The sequence below is a fragment of the Hippichthys cyanospilos genome, chromosome 12 (genome assembly GCF_059441005.1).
Source record: "Hippichthys cyanospilos isolate Australia breed blue-spotted pipefish chromosome 12, RoL_Hcya_1.0, whole genome shotgun sequence".
Lineage (NCBI taxonomy): Eukaryota > Metazoa > Chordata > Actinopteri > Syngnathiformes > Syngnathidae > Hippichthys > Hippichthys cyanospilos.
In genome coordinates this window covers 8,692,180-8,714,450 of record NC_142380.1, presented here as the reverse complement: position 1 = coordinate 8,714,450, position 22,271 = coordinate 8,692,180, and the positions used below count along the sequence as shown (strand labels likewise).

Genomic DNA, 22,271 nt, shown 5'->3' with positions numbered 1-22,271 from the left:
GAGAAAAAATAATTGATGCCAATATTTTGACTTTTACTGACATTTCTTCCCTCCTTGCCCTCCTTGACTATTAATAATTGGTATCAAGCTTGTTATTGTTTTTATTTAGTTATATTCAATTTCATTTCAATGTAAGTACTATATGCCTCATGCAGCAATACTTCCACTATATTTTTTTTATACATTTACGTTGAGCAGATTACATTTATACCACTGGCTCTTACCGTCATTTCGTGTCTGTGTAAAAACCTCTAGAGACAGAATGGTAAACATATATGTAAAGGTCAGAGAGGGCATTATTGACAAGCGCTAATATTCCGAGTAGCTGCAGCGGCATCACCATGGAGCCCTGCGGTGTTGCCTTTCCTCCTGGCGTCCTCCACTTTGATGACCTATCTCAGCAGACTGTCACCCTGCCTCCACTTCTATCAGTATGCTGAAAGCCGGCAGCAGCAAACAAAAGGAAACCTTCTCCTCTGCAGTCAAACGCTGAAAATAGAAGCGCTGGCTGGAAGCTATCATTTTGTACGTTCTGTTGCCATAGTAGATGTTGCAGCAAAACAAGCCAGCTATGAGGATTTTTGCAAAACGCCGCATAAACTTCTACTCGGCTCGAGCTGGAGTGTCACTTGACTAAGAGTGAATCCTATGTTCTCTTTTTCGGAAGGCCTATCATACCTTTGAACCGCACCCTCTCTGTTGTTTTTTTCATCGGTGCCTAAGTAGTTAGTCATACTGACAACTCTGAGACCTGCCCGTATGAAACACATTACTTTTATTGTGCCTGCAATTTTTTTTGTTTGTGCTCGTCTGCGTGCTACCCTCGGTGTGAAGCTTTGGCAGGTTTCCTACTGGCACTACCAAAGGGCACGCAAACCCACAAAGTTGCTTTAATGACTCACTGGCAAAGTGAAGCAAGTCGATCATGTCAGAAACCGTCCATGAGCTGATGTTCAAGATGCTTCCTCTTGCAATGTGTCGACAACATCCGCGCTTCTCAAATGGAGGAGGTACATGCAGGCACTTCAATGGACACATGAGATTTCCACATGGAATCTGCAGGTATCCATGCGCAAACTAATTTGATGTTTTTGATGCAGTGGCAGAAAAGGTAGATTTTTCTTTTCAAATCAAAAGTAAATTGATTGGAACATTGAGCGAGTTATTGCTAAAAGGTGTTAACGTGACTTCTTTGCAAAACCATTTATGTTTACACGATTTATCATCTGAATTTGCTGAAGAAAAGAAAACTGCTGATACTAGTATTTGTTGCCAATGCCAGTACTGCTACCTTGAACTAAGGCCAGATATCGGACCAGTACTGATACACGGTACATGGTACTCGCCCATCTCTACTCGTATCAGCTGCCATTGTGAGTACGATACATTGACAAAAGTCCGGTATTTGAGCGGATTTGAACAAATTGGCTACTGGGCTTGGCCTACTGGTAAAAGATAAAGCGATCAATAAGGGAAGGATATCCATGGTCAGACATGATGGATCATATCGAACGCTCATAATGAGGATTACTTCACAGTGCTGCAATCTCACTCTCTTACACAGAAATAACAGAATAGAAACATTTGAAGGCTTGTCACCTTTTCATGCATTGAACTGTTGCTATGTTTCATTTTACTGAAAAAAGCCGTGAATACCTAAACATAAGGTTGTATCAACATAGTACCAATACCTGGTGTAAGTATTTGCCTTTCGCTAATTTGTTAAAATATTTTTGCATTTGAATTTTCAAAAATGCAGGCTACCTATATCAGTAGAACCTGCATCATATCACTTCACTTCATCATGCAATTACCTCATCTGAATTTGACCACACACACAAAAGTGGCTTTAGAACTAGGAATTATTTGTTTACTACAGTACCACATAATACAAATAATACATTAATTTTCATATATCTACTCCAACGACAAATAGCCACTAGCAAACAATGACGGAATTGCCAAGTTGCCACGTTTGTAAAACAATAATAGATTTGTGTTCAACTAACAACTTTTAGAAGTTTTTATACATGATACAGTAGTGACAGTTTTATTTGGTTGTGGGCCTTGAAATTTGTTAGTTGGTTTTGAGGTTGCGCCTACGTTGTACTGTATGGATTTTTTTATGGATTTTTTTTTTTTTTTTTTTTGCAGTGTTGGGTGCAATGCAGCGTTTGTATTTACAGTAGATAACGCCCGCAATTCAAAGGTCATTTATGGCACCAAGGCCACTTTTGCTATCAAGGTGCGGAGCAATGTCAAAGCGAGCCGCAACTTCACTCTCTCTTTCCTTTGAAACACATCTAACCGCGATGCTTGGTCATCATGACCCGGGCTGCACTGGCGCAGGGCTGTGTTACAGCACGTTGCAGTGCTGCAGTGGCGGAACATTCGCACTTCCTAGCATTGCTGAAATTGCACACGCTGTTCAGAGAAAAATGATTTCTCTCCACAGGGTGTGGTGACTTACCCCCCTCCTTTGATAAGAGCAGACTCATCCCTCGGGAGCCTTACCATTCAAATTCCACTTGTGGTTTCATGTGAACTAGAAAGTACGAGCAAAGAGAGAGAAAAACATTCTTTTTTGCGTGTTATGATTAGCAAATGCCAAACATGATCAAAAACACATTTGTGTGACTTCTGAGGGGAGAACACCTTGCTGGATTAGAATTTGTAAAAGAAAACTGAGTACTTTTAACTCCTTTTCACTCCGGCAGCAGGCAGGTCAGCCTTGTGTAGGCTCCGCCTCCTTTCACCTGGCGCTCAGCCCAGAATGTTGCTGCAACTCCGCTAGCTCCCATTGGCCCACACTCTGACGGAACTTCGCAAGGAGGGAAATGACTAACCTCTTTCCCCTCTTGGCCTGCCTCAACTTCCCTTTTTCTTTCACTCTCTTCCCTTCTTTTACCTTCGGACAGATTTGCAATGGCCGGCTTTGCTACACCTCGCTGTAAGTGATGTCGGATTTTTCATCTCATTTCATTGCGTCGACGTGGTGGAAACTTTTGAATGGCTGCTTTGTACGCGCCAGTGCGATGCGTGTGTGTGTACTTGTGTGCGGCGTGGCGTGATGAGAGTGTGTGCGCACCATGTGTGTTTAGAGCGGTGGGCGGGTGAAAGTTTTATTTGTCTAGCTGACAACCGATGCATTTCTGACATTTTTACGCATTCTTCATTCCCACGGTTGCATACTTTTGTCTGACCTTGACATAAAAACAAAAGCTCACAACTTACCGAAGGGTGGAGTAAGCATCTTTCACTGGCAAACTTGTTTGAACGTACTTTGAAAATATGTATTTAAATATGTTCAAACGTATTTGCAAATACAATTGAACATACCTGCGCTTGGTAAATTTCTTAAAATGCTACGTATTTGCAATTATGTGCAAACATATACAAAAAATGTTTGTATTTACAAAATGCTGTTTTTAGCATTTAGCCAGCAGTATGTTTGAATGTATTCATAAACTCCATTCAAACATGTGCATGTGTGTTTGAATGTATTTACAGTATTTGTGTTTGAACGCATTTGTCCGTTGAATGCTAAAAAGCAAATAGCATTTTTTTTTCCCATAGTGCCACAAAGTGTTAACTTGCAAATATGCCTGCTCTGGGTCACTGAGGGAAAAGAATGATGAACAAATATAACATTAAACAATGAAATTACAAACAATTTTACTTACTCAATCCTCAAATACATTTGAATGTACTTGCATATGCGTTTGAACACGTTTAATTGAGTTTATTTTTTTAAATGCTCTTTTTAGCATGTGTTTTTAAAAGTATTTGCTAAAAATGTTTGAATATATTTGCAAGCACCTTCAAAAATGTATTTCCTGGTATGTTTTTGCAAGCACATTTGAATGAGTTTGCCCGTCCAAATTATTTACCCAACATTGGTAGCTCCATCCTCCGTAACAATTTAATGCCAAAGATTGACCCTCCCTCGAAAAATGTTGTAACATCATCTCAAAATTCTCATTTTTTTTCTCTGTCTCCCCAGAGGAAGTGCCTTTGCTGATGTGTGCCGCAGCTTTGACCTGCTTCTACCGCTGAAGTTCTATCTTCTCCCCGCCCTCCCGCCTCGCTCGCTTGCTGCCATAGCGCAAGGATAGGTTGCCGCACCCTCGTCTGACTGCGCCCCGACTCGCTCATCCATCCGCCGTCATCGCCATCCGGCAGCCCGACCCACCACAAGGCCCACGCAGAGCATCACACACCTTGCCTTTACTTACCTTGGCCTTGGACCCTATTAGCCTCTGCAAGGTCCTCAGTGTCCTTAGTCCCGCCCACCCCAAAGCAAACTACTCCCAGACTATCACCTTTGTTGCCTGCTTCTCTGCATCTTAACCAGAGGGCTCTCTCTCTCCTATGCTACTTTGGCTCGTGAATGTTCCAGAAACAAAGAGTCAGTGAGCAATAAGAGAGAACATTCAAGCAGGCCGCCTCCTGGATAAAAATCACCCTACTTGATCGGGAAGATGGCGCAATAAAATTCACCGCCTTACTTCGTCCTGCAACATTTCACCCTGGACACATTTTTTTGAACGCGTCATTTCAACCGCACAGGTGACATCAGCGCAAACACACTAACAAAAAGCCAAATCGTGGATTAAAATCCCGAGCGCTACTTTTAATCGACGCTCCAACCGATCTCAGCGGGAGTTGTTTTTTGCGCCGGCGCGTTGCCATGGCGATGAACATAGCACAGATCCGCGACACCAAGTGGCTGACGCTGGAGGTATGCAGGGAGTTCCAGAGGGGCACGTGCTCCCGCTCGGACCAGGAGTGCAAGTTCGCTCATCCGGCAAAGAGTTGCCAGGTGGAAAACGGACGGGTCATCGCTTGCTTCGACTCACTCAAGGTAAGATAGTGAAAAGAAGCCGTACCGAGCACATGCCGCGTAGCAGACGTCGAGTCACAAGCTACAAATAGCTGTCTTTTACAGCCAGTGGAGAGTGCGCCATCTGGTCCCAGCATGCGCTCTTTCTGGTTCCGCCCATTTCTGGTCAGGTGATGGGAGCATGTGATTAAGAGTCCAGGGTTGTGGGGAGAAAAATTCAAACTTGCTGGGTTCATGAAGCAGACTTTTTGGAGCATTGGGGTGATTTGCTTGGTCGCATCGGTGTGTGTTTACACTGTTGCGCGGATGCAGAGTGAAAACACATGAAAAAAATTGGCACATACCAACTCAGATGCCCTTAGTGCCTCATGTCTGAACAATTAGAAGTGAGGTGATAGCGCCGTCATCTTGCACACAAACCACTTCCTGCGCTTGAGGCAGTTGAGAAGGAGCTTGGGGTTGTCTTGTATGAATGCAAATGTGTACTGTATAACGCCGGTGTCAGGTCAAAGCCTCATAATTAGCATTTTGGTGAATGTACTTTTGTTTTTTTTTAACTTAATTCTTTTTGTCAGTCCACCTGTGTGTGTGTTTTTTTTACAAACTAAAGTTTTTACAATGCTTGCTTTTTTTTCCCTGATGCGATCCTAATGGTATAGCTGGGCAAAAAATCTAATTAAGTTCATTTCGTCAATTAAATCAACGCTGTGGAAATTACCTGAATTGTGAAATTAAGGTTTTGCACAAGTTGCAGGTTGCTGGCTAGGTGATTTACAAGACGTGTTTTTTTATGTTTTTTTTTAAATAAGTATTCATTGTTTTCTAAACATTTTGTACTTTTTTTTTCTGTTTTTTTAATAAACCAAACTGAGTCTGGCTAAGTGGTAGAGTGGTCATCTTAAAACCAACCAGTCATGGGTTCAATCCCTAGACTAAAAAAGTGAAAGTCCATTTACCAGTTTCAATTACAAACATTTAGCTGAGCCAATGATTGACCAAAGTTGCTATTTGGTCTCCTGAAGTGTGCTGATTTAGCGATATGAGAGTTCAGTTCCATGTCAAAAGCAAGATTTTTTACTGTGTTGGCCAGTCTACATGTGTAGGCGTTACTTTTACAAAGTATTGACCAACTGAACAATTTGCCGTGCTTTCTTTCACAATGCAACGCAAATGGTTAAACCAACTTGCCATTTTGGGGTTCTTCTGAAAAATTATGATTTTGGAGATACGAGGATTATGTCCACCACTAAGTAGTATGTGTTGGTCTTGAGCAAAAACAGAAATCAAGAATTTCCCTTATCTCTCACCACCTGTGTTTTTCACAGTCACAAATTTTATCAGGTCTCAAAACACGGACAGGCCTCACCTCTAACTTTTGACCCACTTGTACATTTTTTTTTCTCTACAGCCAAACGATAGCTCTGGGTCATTGCCAGTATGTGAATAGGGTCGGTTTAGGATGAGGACAGTTTGGCTCCAATCAAACCGAAGATAATGTTTACAGCCAGATGTGGTCAGAGGGACGTCGTCAGATGTGCTGATCTATTCCCAGATTACGTCACGCCTGCATGTGTGTCAAAAAATAAACGCGCAAAAAGAAGAGAGGTGGGCCTGGATTTGACTGATTTATTCGTCTTTAATACTTCATGAAAACAATTTGTAGTTTCAGTAATTGTCATAAACAACTGACAATATATCAAAATTGATGATCATCTGAAAAATACAGAACTAGAATGGCAATTGCCACGAAACCAAGTACGGATGACCCTCATCTTTCTGATGGCCAGTATCCCCACTTTTAATTCAGGTTAGACTTTCACTGGCGCAGCAGCAATGTGCAGGCGGAAACCTCTCAATACATGAACATGTCTTTAAAATGTCATTCTTGCTGACAAACTCAGCTATCGGCCAGAAAGGAATAACTGGCAGGACTGACAGGATTTCTTTGCGTGAATTTAGGGGCCCATTTTTGGGACGCAGGCTTGGACTTGAACTGATTACCCATTAAGCCTTATATATTAAGTCATTCACTGCCACTGCCGGTTATATATGTAATATCCACTTGGCTGACACTAAGAGTTAATATTAGGGATCACACTTTTTTTTTCCACTTTAGTCCGAGTCACCTTATTTTTAAGATCTGCGTTTCAGAGTCCCGCTTTTTTTTTTTTTTTTTTTTTTTTGAATGTGCAGTACATTACATTATATATATTTTCGTGGCCCAGATCTTTTTCCTCCAAATTCTGACCAACTGAAACTGTTGTGGTCGGGCAGATTTCCAATCACGTGATCAGGATTTCCACACCCCTAGTTAATATAGAGGTTTGTCTTTGTCGACCCAGTTTTTTTCCACTTGTAATGAAACAACAAATCTCTGAAAAAACAAACAGAAAAAAGAATCGGATATGGATTTCAAGTCTTGATTTGTTTGTCGCAGGTTTCTACCAGTTGATTTCAGCATGTTGTTCATCACCCCCATTATGCCATAGTCTGACCCCACCCCCTTCTTTTCTTTGCTGTCCTGCAGCCTCTTGGATATGCATGTGCTCACTCTTACTGCATGTGAGTGAGGATCGACCTTCTTCTGGAGAGGGTATAATTAGAACAGGTCTCACATGATCATCAGTGCATAGCTGAATAGGTCACACCCAAATCCAGTCATTTCACTAACAGTCTGTGTCTCTCTTGCTCGCTGGCCTCTTTTTTTTTTTCTCTCATGCTAGACACATTTGGCTGTTCAACAGGGGATTTGGGAACAGAGTTTTGACCAGACTACTGTAGTTTAAAAAAAATGCATTTTTTACTCGAGATTTTCATGACATTAGCTTATTCACTGCCATTTAAAATGAACCTTTGACTTCTATAGCTGTTAGTGAAGTCCGAGTTAAAATGTATATTTGGCGTCTACAGTCGTCACCGAATGAGTTAATTAGGTCTCTCCCTCAAATAAGGTAATCAATATTTTCAACTAGGGCTTGCTGTGTGTGCAAATTAGCTAGCGCTAGGCCTGCGGTCCGTGTATCTATTTGGTACAGCGCAGGAAGCTCAGCGATGTGGAAGAGGTGTAAATATTTAGACAAGGATAATGGCCGGCTGTACCCCCTCATTTTAAAGTTGCCTTGTAACTTTTTAATGATTAACCCGAGCGAAAGGTTAAATACGATCCTTGCAAATAGTCACACTTGTAACACTGGCAATTGGAAAGTGAAAGGCTCCCGCTGTGGGCATGAGGGTGGAATAAATCAAACACGCGAGACACAGAATGATGTTTTATATAGATACTGTACTGTAGATCAATGGATTTTTTAGACTTAGCTGTAGTTATAAAATGTTGCAAAACAGCTATGATGGTCAATACACAGTTCATTTTACTCTAAAAGAGTATTTTGTCATCTAAAATTTACACTTGGAAGATATATTCATAGTGAATTCAAATGTGTGTGTGCATAACTCCAAAAGAGTATTTTGTCATCTAAAATTTACACTTGGAAGAGATATTCATAGTGAATTCAAATGCAAGTGTGCGTAACTGCAGTGATGTATCATTCCTACTGATATTGTTTTTGATCGGTAGGCTACAACATTAATATTGTATCGGAAATGAAAAAATTGTAACGATTCACCTCTAGGTGCTATCAAGGGCGTTTAACTTTAGAGATTACACTGTTTTTTTTTGCATACAGTAAACCAAGTTAACCCTTTTAAATGATCTAGCACCATGGAAAAAGTATGTGAACCCCTTGACTATCAATGTCTCTAAGAGCCAATTGGAGTCAGGAGTCAGCCAACCTAAAGTAAAATCAACACAGCAAGATTGGATTTGTTGGTAATAGTTGTCCTGCAACACAAGGTTTAAATGAAGCATGCAAAAATAGAAACCGTGTTTCTGAAATACCTCATCTTCATATGTATAATCAGAAGACATTTTCTATGAATTAAAGAAGGTCAGCTCTTTTGATATTTCTTGAAGACTAGCCAGAAAGATTACTGCAAGAACACAGTGCAGTGTGCATGAGGAAAAGTTTTGTTGGCTAATGACTTACAGAAGTCTCTGGTACATGCTAACATCTTTGTTGATAAATCCATAATAGGTAACACATTAAGCAACAATGGATGTCATTTTAGGACACCGTTGTCCAATAATAAATGTGTGGACAGATGAAACTAAAGTTGAGTGGAACACTACCAAAATTCATTCCACTTGATCAGTATGGTGCTTTGCTACTTCAGGCCCTGGACACTTAGGAATCAAGAACAACAAAAACATTTTAAGAAAGTATATATATTAAAGATAGAATCCGCAGTCTTCAAAATATTATCAAGATTTCAACGTAGCCTATAGCTGTAACAACATAGTATTAAAACATTTTAAAGCAATCCTGCCGACTGTTTTGCAGGTCTGATCTACAGAAAACATTTTTTTGTTTTTGATATTGCTGCCAAAGGAGTGTCAACCAATTATTAAACCCAAACGTTCACATACTTTGTCATGCAGGCTAATGTTTATATGCTGTGTTCAGTAAAAACACGGAAACAATTGTTTGTTTGGTAATAGATTAAGTTTATTGTGACATTTTGTTGAAAATGTATACTGTAGAACTTTTATAAGCTCCAGCACCATTTTGTGATATTTTGCAGCTAAATGAATATGAAAAACATTACTCCACTCTAATCACTGCCTGTACCAATACTAATTATAGCCACGGAGGCCTATAACCGACATTTTTTAGTAAAAGGGAGAATATTGGTGTCAAACACAAACAAAACAAAAAAATATTCGCTCAAACTCATCTCTTTGTTGAAATGTTTTTACATATGTTTATTGGTCAACATTTGGATTTGCCAAATGAAGATTTTTTTTTAATTAATAGTACAAAGGTAGCACTTGAAAACTTAAAACAAAAAAGGGCTCCCTCTCATTTTCTACAAGAAGTTAAGTTCTCCAAATGTTGAGAATAACAGAAATGTTCATCTTTTTCTTACCTTGGTTATAATTTCAAATGAGACCACACGGTGACGAGTGTTCCCAGGCTCAGCAGAATCTTTTCTAAAGTTAACTGAACATTCAAATAAATCTGTTATTGGCCATCAGATATTTAACAAAGGCTGCTGCAGATATTTGTCAAAATGACGAATACTCTGAAACCAGGACGATCATCGACCTATCCCTAGTTCTTTTAAAAAGTCAGAAACATTAATGAGAGGTACGCCAAACCTGATGGGTGAAGAGATGTAATTAGCTGCAACCACATCATTTAGCTAATTACCTTGCATTTCTGTTTTTGTCTTGACAAACAAATGACCTAATGATCTTTTTTCTCATTTATCATATCAAAAGAACATCTAGTTCTGCAAATAAGTCATTTCAAGCAAGCCTCCTCTCGTCACCCATTTTCTTTCCACTGGTGCTTATTTTCATTTTCCCTCCATCTTGATTTCCCACTCACTCTGGTTTTTACCTCAGGCCACACCCATGGGTCACATTACAGTACACACACACACACACACACACACACACACACGGTGGTTTTAGGTGAATGACATCAACCCTGACCCGATGTGAACCCTCCAGCAGCAGGGCCTCGTCTGACCAAACAAGGGCCACTCTGTCGTAAAAACAAGCGGCACGGTAACGGTCCAGAACAAGAGAAGTTTGAACACGTACCTCCGTGCCATTACCCTCGTAGTCTGTCTGCTCCGCTCGCTCGCCTGCCTGACACACCCACCCTCATCGCGTCTGACTTGTGAGGAAAAACAGGCCGACCGTGTGCACATGCACGTGCGTGTTATGTCTGTGCTAGTAGTGCTGTTGGAGCAGGTTCCGACTCCCGGCCAAGATTACATTCCCACAGAGCCGAAGGCCTCATACCTTATCTTCTCGTTCTCTATCTGTCTTTCTCCCCAGCTTTTATTTTTCTCATGCTCTGACAGTTTGTTTATGTGCAGTGGTTAGGTAGCGCAGTCAGGTAAAATGCAAACACCTACACGCTGGCGTAAATATTAGTTACGTTGCTACTCGACAGCGGTTGTCCTGCTCGGGAATAAAATCAACATGCCTCGCTCGGTGTATGGCTGCTTTTGGTTCTAGTTCAGGGGGCTAATGTCTATTTGACACTTCTGTCACACGGCGTGCACCAAATGAAATGACACAATGCACATGGCCCCATTCAAGCAGCACTTTCCTTTTTAGTAGTCGACGCATCGGTCGCTATAATCGAGAATGATCCTTCCTGACGTAGTAGTTGCAGATGAACTTTACTGCCTGAATTTATTATCATTTCAAATCATTTTGGGCCTGAATTCAAGGATTTTGCTAAATTAAGTCGGGAATGTTTAAATGAGCATCGCAAACAAAATATATAAAAACCAGTTCGTCCAATCCCTTTGTTCTTTACATCAAAGGCATTTCACATCAAAGGGGAAGTATTGAAAGAAGACACAAGGGAGTTGAAATTCCACCCAGATGGTGACAACATTTCAAAGTTCAACAAGGCATGGCCGCTTAGTAATCACACTACCAGGAGTGTGCCATCACTTGGCTAAATTACTGCCAGAGTGCAGGAATATGACCTGTAAAAGGGGGGGTAGAGAGCTGAAATTTCACCCAGATGTTGACAACATGTCAAAGTTCAAACCACTCAGTTATTGCAGGAGTGTGTCATCCCTTAGCTAAAACCCTGAGAGAATGATGCGGAAGAAAATGACCCAAAAACACAAAGGCACAATTGGCTCAATTGTGGCTGAATTGGTTAAGGAATGATGCAAATTGCTGACCACAGGCAAAAGTGGTAAAAATACATTTGTAAAATGTAATTTTTACGGGACTGTACCGTATGATGGCACAATTGTGCATTATCAAGTTTTACGTTATACGACATTAACTTAAAAAAAAATGGAATTCAACCATCTGCCAGCAAGCAAGTGGTAATAGGTGGGGCACACTCCAGACTGCTTGGGAGCAAACTGCAGGGCACATACTGTATGTACAAACAGGAAGGTGCACGTATGGATAATTTAGTCACCAATTTGCTTCACATGAACATCTGGAATGTGCGGGGACTCCTCTAAGGAAAATTACTAATATTTCACCATCTACCTGGGTCCCTTACAGTATAAAAAACGAAAACTGTATCATACTGCATCCAGATGGACAAGTCGGGAACACCAGGAGGAGTGAATTTTGAGCCAGTAAAAACAGATTTCTGACATCTATAATCGTCAATGGTATTGAATGAGTTAACACAGGCCCAACTCATAATATCCGTTGGCGGGAACAAACCTGTGGGAAACTTGTGTTTACAGTTGCGCAAGCGGTGAGTTGATGCTAAACAGACCAGTCTTTCCTTTTGATAGTTATCAAAATATGCTAATTCTGTGTTTATCCGCAGGACAGCATGCGGACTTGACAAAAACGCCATCCTATCATTGCGTGCATCGCTGTTTACTTGCCACCTTGCGTCTGTTCCAAAGAAAACATGGCTATGCAAAGGAAATAAAACACCTGTTTGTAGTATTATGATACTCAAATGTGACTAAGACAAATGACTTTGAGCTCCTCCTCCCGATGATCAGCTTGGTTTGTTTTTAGTAGCACCATGCTGATTTCCAGCCAGTCCTGTGGTGATGTTGTAATCCGGGCTGTCTCCGGTGACCACGCGGGCTTCTGCCTGTTGCGGTCCGCCTCTACGTTCTATACCCTTAATTGCATTTTTATTTGATATTTGTGGGCGTGAAATCCTTCTTTAAAGGAATTTGCCTAAAAATCAGTCCCATAAAGGTATAAGCTTTTTCTCAAAGCCGCCATGGCATTGTTTCTCTCGCGCTTTATCAAGAGATCACTTACATTACGCCACGGGAGCTTTTGTGTTAGTCTCACTATTGGTTCGGATGTTTCTATTCTTACGGCTTTGATGCCAAGGGGTTTTATGTTTAGCTGGGGATTAATGTCTTTGACTTGAACACTTATTATAGCATGTAGCCAAGCATTCTTTTGCTGACCGTGTACATCCTCATCAGATCATTGCGCACTGTCCCTTTTTCTCCGTGTCATCTGACTGTCCACCCGACACACTGGCTCCCTTTATATCTCTGCTAATACAATGAGCACTTCTCTGTGGTCCTGCCACCTCCCATGTGCTTGTGCCCCTGCACCATAAACACCTCTGAGTGTGGGTTGTTCGGATGAGAAACAAATCTTGATGCTTTGACAGTCGCAACTCAGATTATCATGTTAACAATTTGAAATCCATGTTTTCAAAATGATTACTTTTAACAATTCAAAGATGAGGCAAAAGAAAATTTGTTTCAAGGTTTTGATAAAACATGAAGCAGTGCATCTACTCATATTTGAACAAAATTCTCAAATGCCATGACAGATATTGCAGACACTGAGATAGTCCTTGGGGAGTAGACAGACCTTGGGGTGCGTGAAGGCATTTCAGAGGGAGTGTGTGAGATTTTGACTGCATTTCTACAGGTATCCGCAGTCTATTTTAAACATTCAAAAAAAGAAAATCTTTTCGAAATAAGAACAAATAAAATGGAACTCAAAGCAACTTAATATCATTAGATCAATTATTAGTCCTCGTAAAATGATTTAAAATATGAATACGCGTAATTGAAACACGGCTGTTGGAGTTTTTCAAAGGTTACATAATATTGAATCTAATTTACATCTGTTATGCACATATAGGCGTTTACAAATGTTTTCAAAGTAGTCAGTCGAACACAAAATGTCTCCCAAAATATGTTTTTTTTTCAACTGTATATTGCATCATAGTTGTATTTAAATTAGAGTCAAATTCTTAGTTAAGGATCCACTTGTGTATCCTTCATACTGTGAAAGAATCATTCATTATTTCATCAGCATCATTTCCTGATGCAAAACATTATTGTTGGCTGCCTCTTCCAAACATAAGCAAGCAGCAAATCTCTTCCATCACCACTGAGGGATCATCTGGGGAGCCACAAAGTGCATTAAGAACCCCAAGCTAACAAATATTTTTGTCGGAATTTTAAAGGCTCACATACAACATTCAGAATACAAGGGTACATACAGTACTGTGAGAAACTATTTTCTGAGCAGGGTTACGAAAGTGGCGGGGCAAAGACTTTTTGATATTTTCTTTGGATCTGTTTTTAATGTTTGCTTGTGCCTGTGTGGCAATGTCCCCGCTCTGCTGAAGGGGAGGAGACGTTCGCTGCAGGCTAAATTTAAGCTGATTGGTCATCTCGAGGAAATGCTGGTGTAAACCTTGGTTCATCCGCCCCTTCTTATCATGGCTCTAGGCTACTTTTCTGGGTCTAGAGTCCAGATGGATGCACGCTTCCAGGGAATTAAAGCCCTCCCTGTTGGGATTCTGAATATTCCACCTTTGTAAAACATGAATGAATAATGGACATTAGAAATGTATCGATCACATGTTTTTGTACGCGAGTCTGAGTCAGAGTCAGCTGATTTTAAGGAGTTGCAGATACTGAGTCCCATTTAGATTTTTTTGGCATTCAATTTTTAAGGAAGAAAAAAATTGCTATCATAACGAGACAAGCAAAACAATCAAATCCTGTTTTTGGGGTGGGAGTGGGCACGTCAGTTTATCAGAGGGCGTTTTATAGTGTCAAACGCACCTCTATCATTTCCGACTTGCGAAATGCTTAATTTGCTCATATTGCAAGTCGCTGTTATACTGTCTCCATTTTCCACATGAACATATTTTCATATTTTCCAACATTGACATTGTTACTTGTTTGCTAGCGTCTTATCAGCCTCCCGCAACAAGGACCACAACGCTTCTTCACTGTCCGCAGTTTCCAGCTGTAATATGATGTGTAGTAAAATTTGGATAATGCTGTATCTGTGTACCTCAGGATTATTTTGTTGCTTTGTTGCATTTAAAAATAAATTAATAAAATTTAAACTAGGAAAAGACTGCATCGATACCTACTATCGGTATCAGACCAATACCTGAACTTATTTCAAAGTATCCGTAATTGCAAAGGCAGCTGAATCAAGTCCACTTTCGGATTATTTGGTGTTTTATAGCAATAAAATAGATACATAACTACAAATGTAAACCAGGGATAGGCAAGTACTGATACCAACTATTTGTATCAGGCTGTCCTCATTTCAAAGTATCAATACTGTGTATAGCAGCTGATACTACTGTCAACCGATGCCAGAATATTTTGCTGCTTTGTAGCACTTAAAAATAAATATTTAACTACTGATACCAAGTATTTGTATCAGATCAAAACGTGTCCTTATTTCAAGGTGCGGGTACTTGAAATGGCTGCCGATATTAGCATTGGCCAGTCTCCTGGAGCAGTTTTACGACCATGAAGTAGAAATTACAAATACAAAAAAGAATAGAATTTGCCATTAATTTTATGATTTTTTTTTCTTTAAAAATATATTTCATCAATTTGTCGTTTGTTCTGTTTTGGGAGGGCGGGTCGATATTGTTTGTCAAAAGTCCAAGTGAGGGGTACTCATACTGTTATCCGTCTGCAAAAAAGTGATATCAAACAACCCCAGTTTAGCCCCAATCATCTTCCCCTTCAACTGAAAATAACCGGGCCCGATCTCAGGATCAGCATCGGGACATAACCTCTGAACACATAAATCTCAGCGTACTTTATAAGAGCTCTGGCTTTTCCTAATGATATCTCTTAATTTCTTCTTCCCACGCCTGCAATCCCACCTACAGGCAACCCAAGTCATGCATTATCCTCCCACTCGACAGGTGAGCGTTGCGCCGCGGGGCATTGGCTTCATGTACTCAACGCTTGTGCAAGCCGCCCCTCGCTCACATGAGTGTTTAGAACCGTCACTCAGGCCTACCCAGCCCCCTTCTTTTGTTGCCGAACACGATAGACGAATGGATGCCAGAAGCTACACACATAAGGCCGCGAACGCTTGATATTGACATGCGAATCGTAGTCGATAACGGTCTTATTTGATTATTATTCCATCCGGCTGTTCTAATCGTGGCACTGTCTTGTTTTTGTTAGCACATTCCTTCGTAGAATGACAACGCCTGGGCCTGCCGGTTTTTATTGTGCTACCTTCTTCGTTCTGGCTGCATGTAGTTAACTATTTTTTTTTTTTTTTTGGATGATGATAAGTTGTTGAAATGTCACCCGTGAAATGTGATCTGAAGTTTGAACTCACATGGTTATCCTGCATGGTAACTTTGTGTTGAAGTAATGTAGACAAGGGATCATGCCATGCTGCTATGCATCTTAGCCATACTTGTTTGCTACCGTTTATCTTTTTATTCTATAATCAAAGTTGTGGTTACGCTTGGGCAGTGTACTATATTTCACCTAGGGCTGCAACTAGCGATTGTTTTAGTCATCTTTTTGTCGATTACTCTGCGAATCAGATTGAAAATAAAAACATTAAACCAAACATTCAAAAATGAGACACTGTTTCACAATGGTTGTGTAGAAAATGGACAAACATCAATTATTTATGATTCAGTTACTGGTTTTGTCGATATCAGAGAGAAAGCAAAATTTTGATCATTATTTTCCAAAGTAAAGGCTAATGTTTTATTTTTATTCAAAACATGGAGGACTGCAGAAATGGAAACCATTTCTGAGTATTTAGACAGTTTAAAAAAAAAAAAATTATATAATGATGTTTCAAGTGTGGAATATTTTTATCTTCTAACCAACGCAAAGCATTTTTGGATGTAAAAATGAAACACTTAAATAAGAGTGCTGTGCCATCCGTGTCTAATTTATTAAACTTTGGAATTACGTTTGTAGTGGTACCTCGAGGTGTATTTTATTCGGCATCTCCTGGAGATAGAGCGCGTCTGTGTTCTTTCTGACCCGATAGCCGTAAAACAACTTTTTCCAAAAGACGATGACATATATTAGAGAAAAGTTGCTTCATTTTCCAATTAATTTGCTTGTCATTTGAAAAAAAAATCCTGTTCCTGTAAACCCATTACAAAGTAATAAATTAAGATTTGCTGATACCCGAAAGAACCCACATACTCCCTAAAGTGTCGTCATGCACCCCCATTTGAGAACCGCTGATCCAATATAAGAAATATCGCCTAAATATCAAATAAATATTAATCGAATGACCATTCCGCAGCCAATCACACCTTGGGTCAATAGTGTCCAATACACCCGTCTATGTTTTTAGAGTGTAGTAGGAAGCCAGAGAGAGCCCACGCGGATTCAGGCAGAAAATGCAAACTCCTTTTTTTGTGCAAGTGTGCCTGTGCCTGCAGAACAAAAGGCTGACACCAATTTGTTCCCGCCTCCTGCCTACGATTGGCTCTTCTTAGTCAGGCACGGTGGTTTCTTAATAATCCAATTAGGGGCATGCGATAGGAGACAGCAAATAACGGGAACAGTGCATTTAAATATGTAGCTAGCAGTTGGTTTGTTTTTTACATGTGGTTTGTGTTTTTGATATATTTGCATGGAGGCTGGAAGCTTCAGTGCTGTCCCGACTTCATGAGCAAACACTTTTTTTCCTATATTTTGCTTAAACGGTTAATATTAAGAGCATAGCAAACATATGCTCACTCGTCAGCGGTAATGAGGACAGGTGATACTGAAAATAGATGGAGATTCCAGGATGGGAAAAAAAATGCTTTCGTTAATTATGCCACTGGGAATTTCACATCGTTCATTAGCCTCTCGTTTGTGGTTTGGGAGGAGCAGACAGATGCAACTTTATTTATGACGTCCAACCTTGGGGCTAAACGCTTTATTTCTTTTTTCTTTTTTTTTTTACACTACTTTCAATACAACAGAGGATACATCTGGATTTCTGGGTGCGGTCTTTATTTACACGCCTGAAAGTGTTTTGCACAAGCACACTTATATCCTAGTAATGACGGTTTCTTGGTTACTTGCTTTTTGAAAGGTCCTACAAACACACATTCATTTTCCAGGTGATCCATAAAGGAATATCTTTCCATTCCTCTTGAGTCCGGTGCTGTTTCCGTTCCGTTTCGTTTTGATGGAGACTGCTGATGCACCCAACTCAGCTATGCTGCAATGCACCATCAAATTAGTCCCCTGTTCATTTTGGCAGTTTTGACGCCATATATCGCTGTATATCATCGCTATTAACAATCCAATTAGTATGCTTTAGTCAGTTAAATGAAAAAGTGCCCAAGGAAGCACCAAATGTATTGTCTTGTTTTACTTCAGGTTAAAGTCTTCTCATAATTTAAAACGGTGTCAGAACCAAATTAAATTACAGCGACTGCTGTCGGCTTTCTCGTCCCTAATAGAAACAGGAAGGGGGGGTGAAAACATCCTGCTTTAGCCGCAGCCAAGTCCGAAGGGGATAATCACACACAGAAACAGGATTAGGCCAGTTGACAGTGGGATTAGAGCTGCAGATAGGATTAGCGTTTTTCAGATCAGATTAGTGTAATATGTGCCGGATTGATTCTGTAAATTCGCTGTTGGAGGAGCATGTGTGTGTACATTTCACAATGCAGGCACCTTGGTGCTCAGATGGAAACTCCAGATTATAGAGAAATGAGATAGAGCGCATGGATCAAAAGTATGAAAAAGGAGAAGTAGCGTTTCGCTCAGTTTTTTTTTCTCTCTCTCTTGAAGTGCTGAGATGTGTAACAAAGTTGCCTCCAGTGTTGCCTTCATAATTTGGCTGCATAAAGCTTTTTTCAATAATCTGTTCATCTGTCAAGTAATTTCTCACTCACTCAATAAATCAGATTAAAAAAATACACATTTTGAATTCTATTCCTTCATTCATAAAAAGAACATTACATCAAAGTGACAGTGCAGAAAATACACAAACATAAATTGCCTCTGATTTACCGCATTTCTCCGAGTACAAGTCGAGTTTTTTTTTCTCTCATTTTTAGAGGGGATCAAACGCATAACGCAATATCTCATTTACAAGGCATAAAATTAGTATATATACCTGTAATTCGATATAGTATGCATCCGTTTTAGAACGTTTGCACAGAACATCGCAATTATTGCACTTTCGCCTAGTTGCCTCTTTATTGTCCAATATGATATCAGCAGGAATCAAAAATGGATGTAATCCAATACTGTTTTTAGGCTGATATTGCCCCAATATCATCAATATCTGTTATCAATATCAAATCAAAACACCTCTTATGTACTGTACTATATCCTGCTGAGAAGCTGACATGTCGACCGTTTGGATCATTTTAAAATAGAAAGGATTAACAATGAATGAATTAATTATGAATAGTAATTATCGATTAGTTTAATCATCAATTCGATTTTGATTTCTTAATCGTTGCACTGCTACTTCAAAGTCTACAGTTCATGTTTTTTAATTTATGGTATGTGTTCGCTTATCTCCCGTAGTTTTGTTTTCTCTCACAAAGAGTAGAGAACATAATGAATAGTTTTTAATATGAAAAAGGTGAAATGCAAGAAAAAGAGAAATGAGCCATTTCAAAGCAACACTGTGCCGTCATAAAACTCCGTCCGGCATATAATACACTCACAGGAAAGCATGTGTGTGGGAAAACAAATACAATGCAAAGGGGTTGGCTAATGAAAAGGGAAAAAAAATCCACAGGGGTCTTTCTTTGGACGCAGAGCTCCTGTGTACGTGACATCTGACCTGAGGCATATCTTCAAAACAACACTATGTCGGGTGTGAAGAACTCATGCTGTCCGGCTGTTTGTGTGTACACAAATAATGAGATGGCTGCGTGTACTATACGGCGTCACACGGTGTTTTCTAAAGATGTACCAGCCATGAGAAAAAAAAATATATATGGACAGTAAATCGAATTAATTTGTCTATTTAAAATCAAACATTTAGTTACCGTAGTTATGAATAGTCCAGTAGTTGATAAATTAGTCCAGTCCCACTTTGCAGATGTTATCTTAACGTTGGAAAATGTATTGTTCCTGTCAAGTCCCTATATGGTTATCCACATATTTGTCTATTCCACAGTATTTACATTTTCTCACATTTGATCCATACATATTTAGAATGCTTACTTGTAGTTGTGTATTTCAGTGTTATAATTCAATTCTCACCCGTAGTCTTTTGTACTGTTAGCTGAGTAGTAATGAATCAGCCGGTGCAAACTGACTATTATCGTGGATTAACAACACATATTCGTAAGCCTCACATATCAGTTTGCTGACCACTGAGCGGTGCAGTGCGCTTGCGTTTGTACTATACACATAATCAAAAGGCTATGAGTGTGTTGTGCCTGCTCTGAAATGGAGATGCAACAGCAACAAGAAACCCAATTGGCATGGCTCACGTTTTCACTGTTTTTTAGAAACAGTTGCTAAGTGTAGCCCTAGTAAAGCGCTGGGATTTGGCCTTTGTCCACCACCATCCTTCCGTACACAGAGTTTTGTTTTTCACTGTCAAAGCAAATATCTTGTTGAGTTTGAATTATAATCACAATGGTTACTTCATTGCATTTTATGCTTTAAACTATATGCCATTCCTTAGCCCATGGGTGTCAAACATAATGCCCGCGGGCAGGCCCGCAAGAAGGTTTTTTCCAGCCCACAAAATGTTTTTTCTGCAAAAGTAAAAAAATGAATAGGACTGAACTCACTAGAATAAATTAAAACGATTGTATTTGTTTATTTATATAGTCTTTATTCATCTTACGTTTTCCGGAAAAAAGATCCTGAATATGTCATATTGGGATATTTAGGGGACCAAAATGAGAGGGTTTTTACTTTGTTTATCTTTATGTTTTTACACATATCGTTCATCAATATATTTACAGTTGACCGTCGCTATTTGAGCGGGATTGGGACCAGGCCGGTGCGCGTGGCAAAATTCACCATATAAATTTATTACAATTTACTTATTTAAGTTATTTACCATGATTTCACAAGTCCAGCCCACGAGAGAATAGCATTTTCTCCATGTGGTCTTTTGACACCCCTGCCTTTCTCCCATTGTGTTAGCATTAAGCTAGCAGACTTTAGGACAAACTTTTGTGGTTGTTTTATTGTTTTATGTTTTGTTTGACAGCAAACTTTAAATGGGAGTGTCAATAAACAGCTTGTAGCCTCAATTTTTAATCCTTATCTCTGCCAAGCTGCCGCCTGTTGTGAAGTGAGCCAAGTTGCATTTACTGCCACCATACAGCGCTCATATTTAAGATTTTTGCCTAAAGCAAACAAATGATGACTCACATCGAAAAACTTTTTTGTCAGGCCACTCGTCTCAAGGTCTGTAGCAGTTGACTCCAGGTCAAAGCACATATTTGGCATGTAAATCAAGGTAAATATTTTACAGTATTTTTCCGCTGTGCTTGAGGTAGGGCATGTTCGACAAAGAGCAACCACTGGGCGTGACCCTTTGAGTTGCTGCTGCTAGCCGGCAACACAAAGCTTCATTCACAGTGTGAGCGAGAGGAGAAAGCGCTTTCATCTCCGTGTATGTTTGGACAGAAGTCGCTGGAAGGCCGAGAACAGTTGAGCCTCACATACGTTCACCAAAGCATCCCGAGCAAACGGCAAAGCGTCAAAGATTCCGTCCCAACGTGAACGTGATCCTAATGACCATTTTATGTCAACATTAGAGAGTGCTCCGCAAACTCGCCGTCCCTCAGGAACACGTAAATAATTTGATATTGAAGGAAAATATTGGCCTTCTTTTGCGGATTTAATAGCTTCCACTCCCCAGATTGGGAAATGTGTCTGTGGGAATTCTGGGGTTTATTATGGTAAGTGTGTGTTGAGTTGAAATAGGCTGATATCTTTTTTCAGAACCGATACTAGGATTTAATAGTCAAGGAGGCTGATTAAAAAAAAAAATGGGCCTTTATTTTTCCATCACTACTGATAATAGCAAACTCTCAGGACCCTGATTTGGTGCTCAGGGTCAGGTCTGGCTCATTGTTCCTATGTGCGCCAGCTACGAGTTTTCCCTCTTTCGGCAATTTGCTGTGGTAAAATTGGGCATAACACTGTGTTTGCACCCCTATGTGCAACGGTGGAACAGAATAAGACGATTCCCGCCCAATCCTGGCATCATCCCTCTGATGCATTAGGAATCAGGGTGTGGGAAGTGCGCGCTTGACATTGCGCAATTAGAAGTAGACTTATTGCAGGTCCGTGCATGATATAATGGCCCACGTTCAGACAACTCTTTGTGGATGATGACGATGCATGTGGCGTGTGCATGCTAAGGTACCTTGCAACCACATGCATGCAACCTCTTCCAATGGTAATTAAATGATTAAATTATTATTATCAATAAATTATTGTCAAACGTAGACTGCCTGGGACCTTGCTTAACCTCCACACGCTGGGTGGTCACAAAGGTAATGTTAAGTGCCAGAATTGCTTTATTGTCATTGTAGTGGTATGACAAAAATTGAGACGTGCAAGTGCCTGATGATAAAATAACCACTTAAAATATATTGTAAATGATCAATCCATTACTATAATGTAT

General features: G+C 40.0%; 1 protein-coding gene across 18 annotated transcripts in view; it reads left to right on the top strand.

The window, feature by feature from the left end:
- Nucleotides 1-22,271, top strand: part of mbnl1 (muscleblind-like splicing regulator 1) — a 63,796-nt gene that overhangs the window by 16,654 nt on the left and 24,871 nt on the right. For all 18 annotated transcript variants that reach the window (XM_088428676.1, XM_088428679.1, XM_088428677.1 and 15 more), the window contains one exon: nucleotides 4,004-4,864. In XM_088428676.1, the coding sequence (XP_088284802.1) occupies nucleotides 4,691-4,864 (174 nt within the window). In that variant the 5' untranslated portion in view covers nucleotides 4,004-4,690. The remainder of the gene's footprint in view (nucleotides 1-4,003; nucleotides 4,865-22,271) is intronic.